Source organism: Tinamus guttatus, unplaced genomic scaffold, assembly GCF_059628265.1.
Source record: "Tinamus guttatus ecotype Peru unplaced genomic scaffold, ASM5962826v1 Tinamus_guttatus_pri_ptg000150l, whole genome shotgun sequence".
Classification (NCBI taxonomy): Eukaryota; Metazoa; Chordata; class Aves; order Tinamiformes; family Tinamidae; genus Tinamus; species Tinamus guttatus.
In genome coordinates, this window is record NW_028288684.1 from 5,373,338 (window position 1) to 5,388,478 (window position 15,141).

The window sequence follows — 15,141 nt, forward strand, 5'->3', positions numbered from 1 at the left end:
ACAAAAATTTTTCTGTATGACAAAAAAATCTCTAATTGTGAAGAAAAATAAATTAAAAGAAAGGGCAAAAAACACCCACCAGTATGGAAGTATATAAGACAAAGACCTACCTAGCAAGGCATATCCTTCCAGGTGCCTCTTCCCAACCATCCTATTTGGAAAGCTTTTATCCAGCATTCTGCTGCTGAAGGATCGTGAGGCATTAATTCGTGCTCCAGAATCTGCAAGATCATCTTCCATAAAAGCTTTGGCACTTTCTACTGCCTCCACTTCCAAGTGAGTTTTTGGAGGCTGGAAACACGCACGGTTAATATTCAGTTCTGCTTTAGCCACAGAACTGCATGAAACTGCTTCAGACTTTGGCTCCTTCTCCAGACTGTGCTGCCCTTCTCCGAGAGGTAAAGTCCCCTCTTGCTGAAAACTATTTTTAAACAACATTAGCTGCTCATTTTTCATACTATGTGGAACATACTCAGGCATTTTAACACAGTGAGTGCTTGCAAGAGGCTTCATTTCCTCTGAGTAGATGTTTTCTAATTCAAGTTCTTCATTGAAGCTCTCTTCAACTTTGGGTTCCAAGATCACTTTATCTACGATTTTGGCTGCATCACTGCAATCAGTTACAGATTTTGTAGATTGAGTGTTCTCTTTAGTTGAGCCAAGTTGATTTGTAGTGCAAAGTATATTGCTTACAAAGTCATCAGAATCTTTTAAAATGGCCTTTGCTTTCCGATAGGCATTTTCAGAGACTTTTACGTGCTTTCCACTTGCAGTGCTGAACCCAAAAGCAGGATGTAAAATCAAGTCAGTGCTGGAACTTTCTCTCCCTTTTGGCAGTACTAGCCCCGTTTTCTTAGGAACTGCTTCCGTGCTCACTTCAGACTTGTCAACACCTTCCTCAACTGGAAGTATTTCTTGCAGATGTGAGGAACTATTATTGTCCATTTCAGAAAAGAGCTGCCGAGCTTTCCTTAGTGACTCTTCTGATAATTGTACTGGTTTACCACTTGCTGTACTAAAAAATCCAAGATTACTTACAGAAGAAACTGATGGCTTTATGTGCTTGTCTCGCATGGGCAAATGTCCTAAAAGCTTTGCATTCTGTTCACTAAACTGCATCTGAGAATCCGGAACAGACTCTGCATCTGTGAGCATCTTGGTATCACGGTGACCATTTTCACCTGCATTCTCATTTACTTTAGTGAAATGGGAAGCAAATGAATTAGTCTCCTTGTTTTTTGCAGCATTTAAGAGTTCAGCAGAATCAGGACACTGAGCACGAACAACGAAAGATGAATTTGCAGCAACTTCCATCTCATTAGTTTTTGACTTAGTTCCAGGTTTAGATTTTACAGATTTGTCTTCTTGAAATATTTGTCTGACTCTTGCTAATGCATTTTCTGAAACAGTAACTGCTTTACCTTTGGCTGTACAGATCATAATTGGTTTCAAATCACCCATTTGTTTTTCCAGATTAAAACTATGTGATGTTTCTTCTAATCTGGTCAAATTAGTTTCGTCTTCAAGTCCACCAGCTAGGGACTGTTCTTGGTGGGCAGTAACTGTGGCGTTTGTGAAGCAGTTTGCATCAAGACAAGACTCATTTAGATGTTCCAAGCCAAACTCCTTGCTGTCACAATTCAAATGGGAAGAGCTACTTTTTGAAACACCCTTGTTGTAAGTAAAGAGGAGGGATGGTTTACATTTATTTTTGCTGTCCTCAACAAACATAGCATTTTTTGCATCTTTAAGCACAGAATCATCTGCAAGGTCATTTGATACTTTCATTAAGTGCAGAGAGGCAGATGACTGCACAGGACAACTATGTGTGTTTTCTGAATGGCCTCCCTTTTTGTCCAAGTATTCCTCATCTCTGTCAGCAAATAGTTTTTCATCCTCAGACAATGAAGTTCCCCTTAAAGCATCACTGTCCTTTCCAGGCAGATATTCTGATTGAAACTTCTCAAGTCTAACATCAGCTTCTTTTTGTGCATGTCGAATTCCAGCATTTTTTTCATAATCTTTATCTATATTAACAAATGTGTCTTTTTGAACTGTATCAAGAATAACAGTTTGTTTAAAGGGACTGTGCTCTACTGTCTGCTTAAACTGATCTCCGGTTTCTTTATGAAGAAAGTTTTCACTGAAGTCAAGCGTTTCTGGATCACACTTAGCATTGCTTTCAATACAAGAATCCCAGTCTTCAACACAGTCTCTACTACACATCCTTTTCTTTGGGGGCTGCTCAAATTTTTCATTCTGCTTCTTTCCTAAAACAACATTTTCTTCTGAAAAAAACTGTTTGGCTTTAGCCAAAAATTCATCAGAAATTGTTATTTTCTTCCCACTGGCAGTATGGAAACCAGCTGGATAAATCCCTTTAACTACATTTTCTTCAGCATCCCTCTCTTGCTGAAAAGGTATCTGATCATGGTAAGAGCCTATTTTTGCTTTGCTGTGGTTCGCACACGGGTTCTCATCAGTGGCAGGGTCTGCTTCTTCCATATTTCTAATACGTGTCTTTTGTTTATCAGAGGTCTCTGAAACACTTGCATCTCTTTCACCACATTTTACCTTGAGCAAGCACACAGAATCAGACAAAGATGCAGCAGAAATGGGTATATCTCCATCAGCTACAGTTTGCAAACTTTGTGGTAAGTATTTATTTTCTGGATTTCTCTCTTGTCCTTTCTGACTAGGAATTGATTTTTCCATTTCATTAGATACACTGAAACTATGTTTTTCTCCAGTTGCAGTAGCACCTCCTAGACACATCACAGCTAATGAGTCTTCTTGCAAAATGCCTTCAGCTGGGCAATCTCCTTGAGTCAGAAGTTGCTTAGAAGTTTTCAGATGCTGATTGTGATTTTCAATGGCTGTCAGAGTGGTTTCCATATCAGAGGCAGAATACGTAGCATCGTCAGTACAATCAAAATTGACATGTTGGTGGTCATTTCTTGACCTTTTTGTCCATTTTTCTGTATTTTCCCTAAATGGCATTTTCCTAATATTTTCCTCATATTTTTTCTCTGAATGGAGGGAAACAGAACCTGTGAAGGAATCGGGACTTTTAGAGTTTGTAACACAAACTTTCTTTCTGCTGGTTTGGTTTTGGCATCTGAAAAAATTGCAGTCAAAAGATTTATATCCATTTGAACTCTGGCATCTGGTATTAGTTTTAGGAGATTTAAATAAGTAGTTATCATCATCCAAGTCCCTGAACAGCTCTGCAGACCTGGTGAGAGCTGCTTTAGAAATATTTATTTTTTTACCTCCAGCTGAAGTAAAGCCCACAAAATTAGGCACGGGAAAGCTCTGACCATCAGACATGCTGCTTCCATTTCCATCTAAGTGAGTAAAAGTAACTTCATTATTTTTATGGGGAACTATTTTGTTCTCTTTTTCACATTCCATCATATCAGATTCTTCATTAGTGCCTTCCTGCTTATTACAATACTTGCTATTTTTAACTTGATTTTCAGATTTAAGAGCATTACAAAAATCAGTATCTTTCCACATTGTAGAATTATTTTCTACATTTGTTGTTCCACCTGTTTCTCCAGTTTCACACTGCTGAGTAGCATGGCTTTGTAACATGTTACTTTGCTTTCTAAACTGTGTAAATTCAAATTGGCTGCCAGTCTCCTCCAAGATACTAGAAAGTTCAGCAATTTCAGCCTCTTGGCTTGCTGTCAAAGTTTGACTTGGTTCTTGCAAGAACTGTTGACTTATAGGAAAATTTGTATGTAGATCAACTTTATGTGGAACAAACTGTATATGACTTGGTTCAAGAAAACTTGCCTGTGAACCTAAAGAATCAGATAAGTTACTGTCCAATTTGCTTTCCACAGGTGAGAAAACCGCATTTTCCTCTTTAACTTGATCTGAAGTATTTCTGACTCTTGCCATGGAAGGGGCTTCAAAGCATTCATTCTCAATCTCTCTGAACAGTATTTTGCCTTTTGCTAAACTCTCTTCAGAGAATTTAATCTGCTTATTGGATGCAGTTTGAAAGCCACCAAATCTCAGATTTAAATTGCATTCATTCAGATTTCTCAACCATCTCTCTTTATGTTCTAGGTTTTCATCTGGATTTTTGTTGAAATTTACAGGTTTTACTGAATATATATCTTTGCAAGATGCAATAATTTTAGAAGGAATTAAATTTGTCTCCTTTAAGCAATGTTTAGCTTCAGTGTTAGGTTCTGGCACTTTCTTTGACAGATGAAGTCTTACTTTTTGAGACACATCTTGTTCAGAGAGATCTGCCTGTTGATCGTTTGCAGAAATTGCTCCATTTAAAGAATTATCAACTGTGCAACCCAAGAATTCTTTAGCGCTCTCTACATCCATACTATTGCAAGCAGTTGCTTGAAGGTTGCTTTCCTCATTTTCCATTGACCTTATATCTTCACTGGCAGCTATAATTTCTGAAAAGGAAGCTACATCTATTTTTTCCCCTTGTTTTAACTCAGTATTACACTTTTCAGAGCCTTTTAATCCCAAAGGTGCAGGTATTTCTCTATACTCAGCTGTTGACAACTGGTCTGTGGCAGGTTTTTTTTCAGATGATATTTTATTACAACAATTACTACTGACCTTATTTATGTCCAAGTTGATTTGACTTGAGGTATTATTGAAACTACAGTTTGTCATGGGTGTTGTGTCATGCTTCACACCAACCAAGCATTCATTATTGTGAAGAGAAGACTCTGCAAGCTGCCCTTCAAGGCTCTGAGGCACAACAGCTCCATCACTCACCTTAATACTCCTAAGCATATCCTCCTTGCCTTTCTCTAAGCCACGGCCTTTAGGCAGGAGCCTAGGGTGCTTTCTTGCCATGAGACGTGCTGAAGTTAGAACTTTACGTTTTATATTTGAAATATTTTCACTATTTGAAGACTCTGTCGTGTTTTCTTTCAACGTATTAGATATTTCTAAGCATTTTAGTGATGTAACAGGCTGATGCTCTCTTGCATTTCCCTCCTTCTCTTTCAGTTCCTGTTGCTTCTGTCTGTTGTTGGAGGTGTTAGCAAATGAGTTATCCATTACATCCATTTTTACAGTACAAGTGCTGAAATTATTTTCCCTGATATTTGATTGAATATGCCTTCTCTCAGGAGAAACCAAGGAGCCTACAAAAAAAAAAAAAAGACATTACAGAACAAACATGTTAAAGTGGCTATCATTTATTAAAAAAAAGGCAAATTAGAATTTTTATAAAATTGACTCATTCACAAGATACACATGCTTAACACTGCTACCATAAATACTGCTTTTGCTTCCAAATGCGAAAGTCTTGACAAGGTTGAAGCTTTGTCTGATCTAATCTTGTTCTAATAGTCAGAAGTGAGTAACCTACAGTTCATGTCATCACTTAAAGTAATTGATTTGTAGTTGTAATCTAATTCGAAAAGACAGATTTCCTTTCCTTGTGTCTCAATAGAGGTTATGCTTTAAAGAGAAACATTTCAATTCCTCATATTAAGCAACTATTCTTCAAGAACAATAGCTTTTAAAAACAAGAGCATGTGCTTGCTTATATATATATGTATATACCCACACATATATATAAATTATATAATTATATATAATTTATATTATATAATTTTTAAAACATATCTTGTACTACTGGAAGGAACAGATCTACACACATACACCTTCTAACTTCTGAAAAATAGCCAAAGAATGGTAACATTTTTACGCTGTCTTAAAAATCACCCACAAAAGCAGCGGGACACTTGACGCTCTTCTTGTCTAAACAGCAAGGGTGAAGATAACTGAGCTTATCAATTAGAATAATGGTTCACGGTGCCAGTTGCTGCTCCAGAAGCTAGTTTGAGACTAAGTTACCACCAGACTACTTGAGGATACAAATGCTATTCTGTCACTGTTTCCAGCCTAGTTAATTGCAGAGCTACTTTATCACTTATGAGTAAACGCAGAATTCCCCACCAACAAAAAATGCTTAATGCTGTACCTTGATCATCCCCTCTGGCCACGTGACAACTTGTGAATTCACAAGAATCAAATTCCGAGGATGGCAATGTGTTAATAGCTGATTCAGAGGTTAGTTCTCTCTGAATTTTTTCTTCTTGATACAGTAAAGTGTTATTTATTGTATAAATAAATCTCTTGGATCTTTTTTTCAAGCTGGATAACATATTCAGCCTTTTAAAGTCAGATTCTGTAAAAGTATTTTCACTATTTGTTAAATGTAGGTCGCTGCAATTATCTGGAGCTCTAGGGCTACATACAAGTGGATGAGACAGAACATCAGTTATGACAGATCTGGAAGTTGCTTTTAAATGCCTGGAAAAGCTACTGTTGTAGACTACAGCATACTCTGTGACATTTGTACTTTCAATTAAAATAGAATTATAGTCTATAAAGCTCACTTTGGAAACCTTTTCAGCAGCAAATCCTTTTATTAACTTTGAATCTTGAATACTCATAGACACAGATTTTACTGGAGGCATTTCCAGTGTTGGGTTGTTCTCAGAATTTTTCACTTCATAGTGCTTCTCTGACAAATTGACACTCAACAGCTCTTGTGCTTTTAACAGACTTGAAGTATTGGAAAAAGATGTTTCTACAGCTTCCTCTTTGGTCATTAATACCGATTTCTCTTCTAAATTTTTCTCTCTGCTTAAGTCAGATGACGGAGAGCTACATATAGACATTTCCAAGTGAGTTACATCCAGACCAGATAAGTTCAGCTGAGACCACTGACTGGGTGAAGATGACAGGTCTTCTCTCACAAGCTTCTTGTTCTCAGGTGACTTCTGTATTCTGTTATCTTGCACATCTGTTGTGATCTTAAATGTCTTCAATGCCTTTTCATGTCCTATTAAACAGGCATGTTTAACACACCTCCTATCTTCATCTGTTTCCTGAAATAAAGAATCCTTCATTTCAGAGTGCTTTTCCTCAGTCCAGCTAGTTGTTACCACTTCCTGTGAACTGCCAGTCTGCTTTCTAATGTGCTGTTCGGAAGAAACGCCCAGCTCTCCATGTGCTTTCTCTGTGGTTATTTCATGTCTCTCTGCTGCATCCAGGGCATTTGGCACACGCAGGAGGCTTCCATTGGCTCTGGCAGGCTCGCCGAGCGCATCCTCAAAACTCTCCATGTCGCCAAAGGAGCCACCTAGCGTCTTCTCGGACTCTGGAAGGGCCAGGGAGAGGAAACAGAATAAAGATCAAGTTATTTCCTATAACTTGAGAAACAGCATTGTGTTTTTTTACCTTACAATCCAAAGCAGTATTTACCTCTACTCAGGAGCGAGATAAATGTATGCCCCTTTAAAGGACGCTATTCTCCAACAGGTGCTGTTAGAGATTGGAGACGGCAAATGAGAGACATGCAGATGCCCTTGGCCTCCTGAGGACTGTAGTGGCTAAGCAGGTGTCCAAGATGAAATTTAACTTTTGAAAACAAAATTTGCTTTTTTCTCTAAAGACAATACATTTAGTAGCAAGCTTTACTAGGGAAGTGTTTTTTCCTCTGAAATTTATAGCAGATTGTGGGGTGCCTAATTTCATCTGAAGTTGGCAGTTAGAGGAAAAATTATTTAAGAATGATTCTACTAAGCTCTGTCTTTTCTTTTGGTGTACAATATTAAAGTATTTAGAGGGATTTTTTTTTAATTGCTTGGTCAGCTTTCACAGGTACCAAATGATGGGCAGAGATATTAGAAAAATGATAATAAGGATATTCTGTTTGTGTACAGAAATAGGCAGTGTATTAAAAGTGCATTCCTATAAAGTAAATTCTGTGTCCACATCCTTTCACCCTGAAATCATCTGTCAACAAAACTGTCTTTCTCTTAAACTGTATCTTTGATAACTTAGATGCTATCAAAAGGGGAAGATGTAGCCGCTTACAAACATTATTGTCAACTTGGAAAGGCATAATTTCTGCCACTTCTTTTTACTAGAGAATTTTTAACTAGATTTTTCTATACATTATGGGCTGTGATGAAGTATTTTGCAAAATGGCACCAGGCATCAATTTGCCCTTCCCTTCTAGAACTATTACACTGGCCATAAACTACTGGGGTTTAGCACCTATTTCTCTTTCATCCTTCATGGTTGAAGCTAAAATACAAACACAGTAGCACACATCCCTCTGCAAGCAGTGATGTTTCCTGATCCTGGTACTCTTAGCTTTCCTGGTCAACTCCTGAACTGATTCTTTTGAAATCTTTAAATTTACTGACATTTTAGAGCAGTCCATTTAGGGAGATGTAAAGTCCCAACTATCCCACGTGTATCTCTACAACAACCATGTATCCTCAATAAAGTTCTCTGTTAATAGCCTTCCTTTCTGTCATTGTCTCTCAGCAAAAACGCAAAAGCCACACTCAAGTACATGTTTATTCTTCTTCACTAACAAGTTCCAAGAACATACTTTGAAAACAATTTTTGCTGGCCAAGTATTTTTTTTGATTCCTTTTTCCTAAAGGATTTTTCCTACTACCAAGTGGAACAAATGAAAAAAATAAAGCATGACTAAAAAGCAAGCATACCACATGACTGTTAGGGTGAAATTATACGATAAAGATAAACCAATCCAAGAGTCAAAAATAGTGGCCTTGCTCCCCCTTCAGCCTAGACCTTTTTTCCCCCCTCTAAGCTCTCACTTCCAGACACTATCGTTCCCCTTCCCTTACATCAGTACCAATGTGGTTATCCAGCACCATGTTAATGCAGTTTGTTGACTCATCCCAATTTTAATGTCAAAATTACTTTTACAAGTAGAATCAATTTAGGAATGGGAGTACAGGATTGGTAGAGAAAAACTGTAAGATAGCTAAAATCATATAACACAGCTTCATTCTCAGTCTCGCTTCACAAAATGCCCAGTAACAGTAGAAAAGCATCAATACTTACCCAAATCTTCATGATCTAGTTTTATTGCCTCTAGTACAGACTGTACACTTGTATCAGTCGTCCCAAGACATTTATCAGGTTTGGAGAAAAAAACGTGTGAAACCTATAAAACCAGGCATCAAGCTGTTACATACACAGTATGGGTCACCTTAACATTAAAGCATATAACTCTAGATATTTACTGTAATATGAGTAATTCTGCATTTCTTAAAATGTAGCATATTTTTCAGGGAAATTGATTATCTTCAAAATAACTTCACAATTCTGTGACCCATTCAATGGCAGTGAATGAGTTCAGTAGTTTGTTATTATAATTACCGTAGTAAGTATATTATGCTATATAATATTATAGTATGTTATGCTATATAATTTATATATGCTATGCTATATATATAGCATAGCATGCTACGCTATATTATGATTAAATATACTATATAAGTATACTATACTTATAAGTAAGCCCTTCAAAAAAAAGGGAACTAAAAGAAGGAGAAATTTGTTTTAACTTGCAACGGTTGGTTTGTTAGCTGTGAAGTTTCAGATAGTAAGAATGAAATGTAAATCTCTAACTGAATCACATTAGCACTGCCCTTGTTTTTCAGTCTCAATAATCATTAAGGGCTCACATATACAGAGTAAAACTACTGTTGTGCTGGACCTCTCTCTTCCCTAATGATACACATATAAAAGAACCAAAATTAATACTCAATTTTAACTCTTCGAGCAGTGGTTAAACACAAGTGCTTTTATGACAGTAAGGCAAACAACAACTCTCAACTTGAACAAAAGGTGGGGAAAACCCAGGAATCAACAATCCTTCAGCAAAGCAGCATATTGCAGTTCCTACGGTTGATTTCTCTTTGAACGACCCACATTGCAGGTGAATCCAAGTTAAAAAGGAAAAAACATTCTCAAAGGGGTTATGTCTGTGAAAGCAGAGGTTACAGCCAGGCTTTGCAAGCTAAGGTCTGGGAGAAGAATTTTTTAAAAATAGCAAGAAAAGAGACCCTAGAATGAAAGTGACAGATTTTTAAATTATTTTTAGCTTAAGGAATTTGAGTATGTAACTAAACAGCTTAATTATAATTACAGAATAACATAGCTCTTAAATTTACTTACCCTCTCAGCTCTGTCATCTTGTTGCTTTACTTCAGAAATAGAATCATTCTCCCTTGCTTTAGGAGAAAGATAGACAAGTCAATTCATTTGTTCATAGGTGACCGGTTGCACGTATTCAAACACAGTTGCGATTCGGCCAAGTTTTTTCTTTTGATTATTTTAAATGCCACTGAAATCCATAAACTAACAAAATAGCCCCCTTAAGGCTAACTTCAAATTTAGCTTTAAAAAAAAAAAAAAAGGCTTAAAGGTGAGATTATCTGCTAAGAGATAGCATACACAGGCAGTTCTTTAACAGCATAACACATTGATCGCAGCATGGGGCTTCTGCCGTGGAGGTGCAGCAGTTATCACCATTTCCAGCAGTTGTTCATGGCACTGCTCCCCTAATTTTCTTCTGTCACATGATCTGGATAAATTCTTCAAGCCACTGATAAGAATTTGATTATTCACTGGCTTCCCCCCTCTTAACACCAGTTAAATGCTTCATCTATATTACAAAAGGAGTGCAAATCTATTTTTAAGATTGCTTAAGAATAGTATCTTGAAATACCACATTTCCTTAATAGGGCATGTGGATTCCTGTATGGTGTTAAGATTAGTAACTTGAACCCCTCTGCTGAAGCAGCCAAACAGCTTTCTCTTTTTGACTCTTTCCTTTTGCAGGTGACTGATGACACAAAATGGGCATCACGTCTGTAAAATACTACACTCATCTAGAAAGTGAGAGAATGAGAAAGAAGGTTTGAACCAGACCTCATCTCCCAAGAGTCTCTCTAAGCTAGGGGTAGTTGCCTTCCTTTTCAAGTCACATCATTCCAAAGCCATGAACAAGCAAAATAGCACAATTCATTAGCCCTGTGAATGGCTCAATTCAGTAGCCCATCCCTGCTGAGAATTTTTTCCTTTTAGGGCAACACTGTTTAAAGTCACCTACTGAGCACTGCTGAGAGTTATGTCTTTTTGTCAAGAAAATGCAAACATATCTCTTCTTGTAAGGCCAAAACCAGAAGTTTTTCCAACCCTCAGCAACTATTCATTTTTAGAGCTACCTATTATCACTGTTTCACCCAGTGTTGGAGGTGTGGCCAAAGAACTCGACCAGGACATATCGGGATCCACTTCTGCTCCCAGACTTTCAGAAATACGGTTTGGAGTTCGGACCTGGAAATATATTTAACAACTATTTCTACACAAAATTCTATACATAGTACTAAGAAAAAAGAAAATTAAACATAGAAATATATATTCACCCCCAAAAGTTTTGGTGTGCAAAACAAGCTTCCATATGGTCCTAAAAAAAAAAAAAATAAAAACATGTAATTTATACCCACAGATATAATATCTTTGTAAATATTTTATAAAAATAAACAATGAGAATACCCACCTGGAATACTACTTCTCTGGGGAGTCCTGTAAGTGTTCCTTAAAATAGCTGGACTGCAAAACAAAGTAAAAAAAAAATTATTTCTCAAATTTGAAAATTAGAACAGTAAATCCAGATATTATGTACAATAAATTACACCACTTCTTTTATTTAGTTGTTCTTTTCTTTAACAACTTTTACCCTGGAAGATCAAATGTAAACTGCAATGCCTGCATTGGATGTTGAGGATTTGAGAAAATGAAATAAATAATGTTAACTCTCTTATGCCAGCTGTTACAAGAGCGTAAAAACTAAAAAGGAAGAATAACTAAGAAGTGGGAAATTAAAAAAATATATATTTTATTTTCAACTTGTTTGTCAACATGTAAGTATAATAAACATACATATGCAAGAATATCCACTGCTCTGCAAAATTCTACCAGTCAAATCAGTGGTTTATAAAACTGCTTTTCGTTTAAAATGCAATTTAATTTGTTTTGACATATTTTACATACCTAGCAACATGACAGGTACCAACAGGAGAAGCAAATATTTCATTTCCTTGATCTATTTTTGTTCTTATGATTCTTGGACTGATCAAACTCTCTTTGGCTGGAAAGGAGAACATAATGATCAGCAGCACTTTGCAGAACTACATGTAACAGGTTTAAAGCTTTAAAAAAATAAGCAAGGTACAACTTTTTGTACCAAAACTTATCTAGTGTTACCCTCTACTCTAGTGTTTTGAACATGTTCAAATTCTATATTAAAACAATGCTAAACACATTTTAGATACATGGCCAAAATAAATAACTTCTCTGACACCTTTTTCTTTTGTTAAATATCTGTTTCAGTATATTTCCTAGATATTATTCAAGCAGTATATATCCATTTTCATGTTGGCATTCTGTGTTGTGCATTTCTTGTTATTGAATAAGTTATTTTTAGGAGAAACTCAAAACATGAAAACATACATTTATACCAGTTTTCCCTCAACCTTAAGTCATACACTGCTTATACAAATGAACAGCATAAAGTAAATAAATTTTCTGGAGCTATTGTTAAATTTTTTTTTCTGGAATCTCCTGTATGCTGTGCACCCCTAGGTAAAGGGGAAAGCATTCTGATCAAAGAATCCATAAAAGATTCATACCAAAGATATGGATTCGACCACAAACTGCTCACATGAACAAGCACCAACTCAAACAACTTCTACTCAAAAGCAATATAATACGTACAGAAACTTCCATAATAGTCACCTTTTGCTAATCATTAGGATACATAAACAAGCACACATACGCACACATAGAGAGCAAGAGCAACCATTTCAAAACAGAAAAAGTTCCTATTTAAAGTTCCTTTGTTGACATCGTATGAAATGCTATTGAGAATTGACCAGGGGCTTAACACTGTAAAAGTCTAAGCAGGTACAGACGGAAAAATCGTTTCCAGCTATGTGCAAGCTGAGCAGAAGTCTAGCAAGAAAGTCAGGAAAATTAACAGGATAACAACAATTTATTGAAACAATGTTATAAGGTGTATGTGAACAGTAGCACTAGTCGACACCTTCAAGGCCTTCATTTCAGCATCTAAGAAAAAGTCCTATAACTAGGAGACTCTTAGGTTTGTCTGTGACAAACAAGCTATTTAGAAAAGCTCACCTCGTTGCGAAGGAGGACACACACAAAATAGATGTACAAAACATATTGAAGGAATGGAGTTAAAAATTCTTCCGCAGAGAAAATTCTTACAAGTTATTTGTCCAAGAAGGATGGGTACTACCACAAACTGCAGGGATGTCAAAAAGGAGCCAAGAGTGACAGGCACTTTCATGATGTACTTGGGAGTTGGAAACAGCAACAGGAGAAGTGCCCCTTAGAAGTGTCAGAGCTCTTTCTCTTCCTGTGGAAGATGTGAATCCTTTCCACCAATTACAGTTTTACTAACTCTAAGTGCTAAGGTTCCTCCAAGTCTTTCCAAGCAAAACTGAGGAGCGCTCTCCCTGCAGACTGCCTGGTATTTCAGTGTGATAAGCATCATATTCTCTCTCGGAAAGATTTAGAGTTAGTTCACAAATTAGATTTAGAACAGAAAAAAAACACAATCAGACATAAAATTCATCTTGGTTCTCAGTTACCAATTTACACTAACAAGCTTATATCTTCCTTATATTTACACTATTTAGAGCATTTAGGACTTGTATCACTTTACAAAGTCATCAGCTACAAAAATAAAATGTAAAACAAAACAAAAACAAAAGCAACTCTCCCGGAACTCACAAGCAGGCTTTAAACAAACTCATTTTAGAAGTTACTCACTTGTATTCTGATCCAGTTCTTTTCCAGGAGAAGGTAAAGGAGAAGGTGGCAATATTGTACTTTGCTCTTTAAAAATTAGTGGAGTTGAAGCCAGCTGGCTGTATGTAGAGGGCTTTGTCCTTGGACTTTTAAAAGAAGCTTCATCAAGCCATTCAGCATGACCATGAAGTTCTCCTAGTAATTTGGGCTCATAAGGGGGAGCTTCTGAGCTGAGTTCTTCAAACCAGTTCAGACTTATAGGTCCTAAATCTATAAAGAAAAATATACACAACATCATATAAATAAATAACAAGTTACCTGCCAAATGGCATGCAAACTACAAACAATAAGAAGTACAAATTTAGATGTCATCAAAACAGTACATAAAGTAGGAATATTCCATCTATGCAGTGACATAGAACACATCATAAGGATACATCATAACTAGTTGTTAATTACAGCAAAACTAATGCAAGCCTATACAGAGCATAATGCCAGAATTTTATAACTATGTTTCTGGGAGGATACCAACTCTGATGTCAACAAGGTATAAGAGAAGGTCTGCCATAATTCTACAACTACTAATGAAACTGCCAAAGGGCAAGTAATTTTACACAAACTGCATATTTGAAGTAAATTGGCATTTAGGTTACATCTTACTTTGCTCAAAACTGGCAAATTAGACACATTCCTTGCAGCAGTGGTAAATCACACAACTACAGCTGCCATTTGACTAAATCTGGACTGTACAGAGGTATATATATATAAAAAAAAACACAGCTAGAGCAAGTACATGGAAGCACCTGAGAATACCTTATGAAAAACAATCTACAAATAAAAATTAAATGAAATATATTAAAAAGTAGATGACAGCAAATAAAGATGTTGGCTGTTCCCCTTGCCTAAAAAGTTGAGTAATGCTCTTCTATACAACATAAAGTTCACTGCAAATACTTACAAAATATCAACACCCTTAAAGCAACTCTAATAAGTTATTTACTTTAAGCAGACTGTACCTGATTCACTGCACTGAGCTTTAAATATTTCAAAGAAAGATGGTTGGTAAGCCATTTTCTTATCCATATAATTACTGGAAAGCTTGTTGCAAAACCTGGAAAAAAAAACAGGAAAACACTTTAACCTGGTACTAACCTAATGGCACTGCTGACCTGGAATACAAGCCTTAACCCCACTTTACTGCATCGCTTGGTGTGGGGGGGTCACACACAGACTTGTTCACTTCAGGACCATGATGTTTATGCATTCATTCAGAACAGTGGATAAATTATGGAAATGACAAGAAAAAAAAGAGGGAGAGGGGATTTTACTGGATAAAACAGAAGAACTGAGCAAATACAGAAGAAAACCCAGATGGAAGGACATTAAAATTTCAAGATATTTTACATACACTCGCACTACTATAGGTGAGGCTAGAATATGTATCATTACACCTAGGCTCCCACAAAC

The 15,141-nt window shown here is 36.5% G+C and overlaps 1 protein-coding gene across 1 annotated transcript in view; it reads right to left on the minus strand.

Moving 5' to 3' along the window:
- The window catches only part of BRCA2 (BRCA2 DNA repair associated), a 31,300-nt gene extending 16,528 nt beyond the window's left edge, over window positions 1–14,772 (minus strand). The window contains exons 1-10 of the mRNA XM_088522293.1: window positions 14,691–14,772; window positions 13,696–13,944; window positions 11,893–11,989; window positions 11,399–11,451; window positions 11,265–11,305; window positions 11,064–11,175; window positions 10,012–10,067; window positions 8,893–8,995; window positions 5,981–7,165; window positions 111–5,135 (exon numbers count right to left, since the gene is read on the minus strand). Coding sequence (XP_088378419.1) covers window positions 111–5,135; window positions 5,981–7,165; window positions 8,893–8,995; window positions 10,012–10,067; window positions 11,064–11,175; window positions 11,265–11,305; window positions 11,399–11,451; window positions 11,893–11,989; window positions 13,696–13,944; window positions 14,691–14,757 — 6,988 coding nt within the window. The 5' untranslated portion in view covers window positions 14,758–14,772. The remainder of the gene's footprint in view (window positions 1–110; window positions 5,136–5,980; window positions 7,166–8,892; window positions 8,996–10,011; window positions 10,068–11,063; window positions 11,176–11,264; window positions 11,306–11,398; window positions 11,452–11,892; window positions 11,990–13,695; window positions 13,945–14,690) is intronic.
- Window positions 14,773–15,141: the final 369 nt, after the last annotated feature.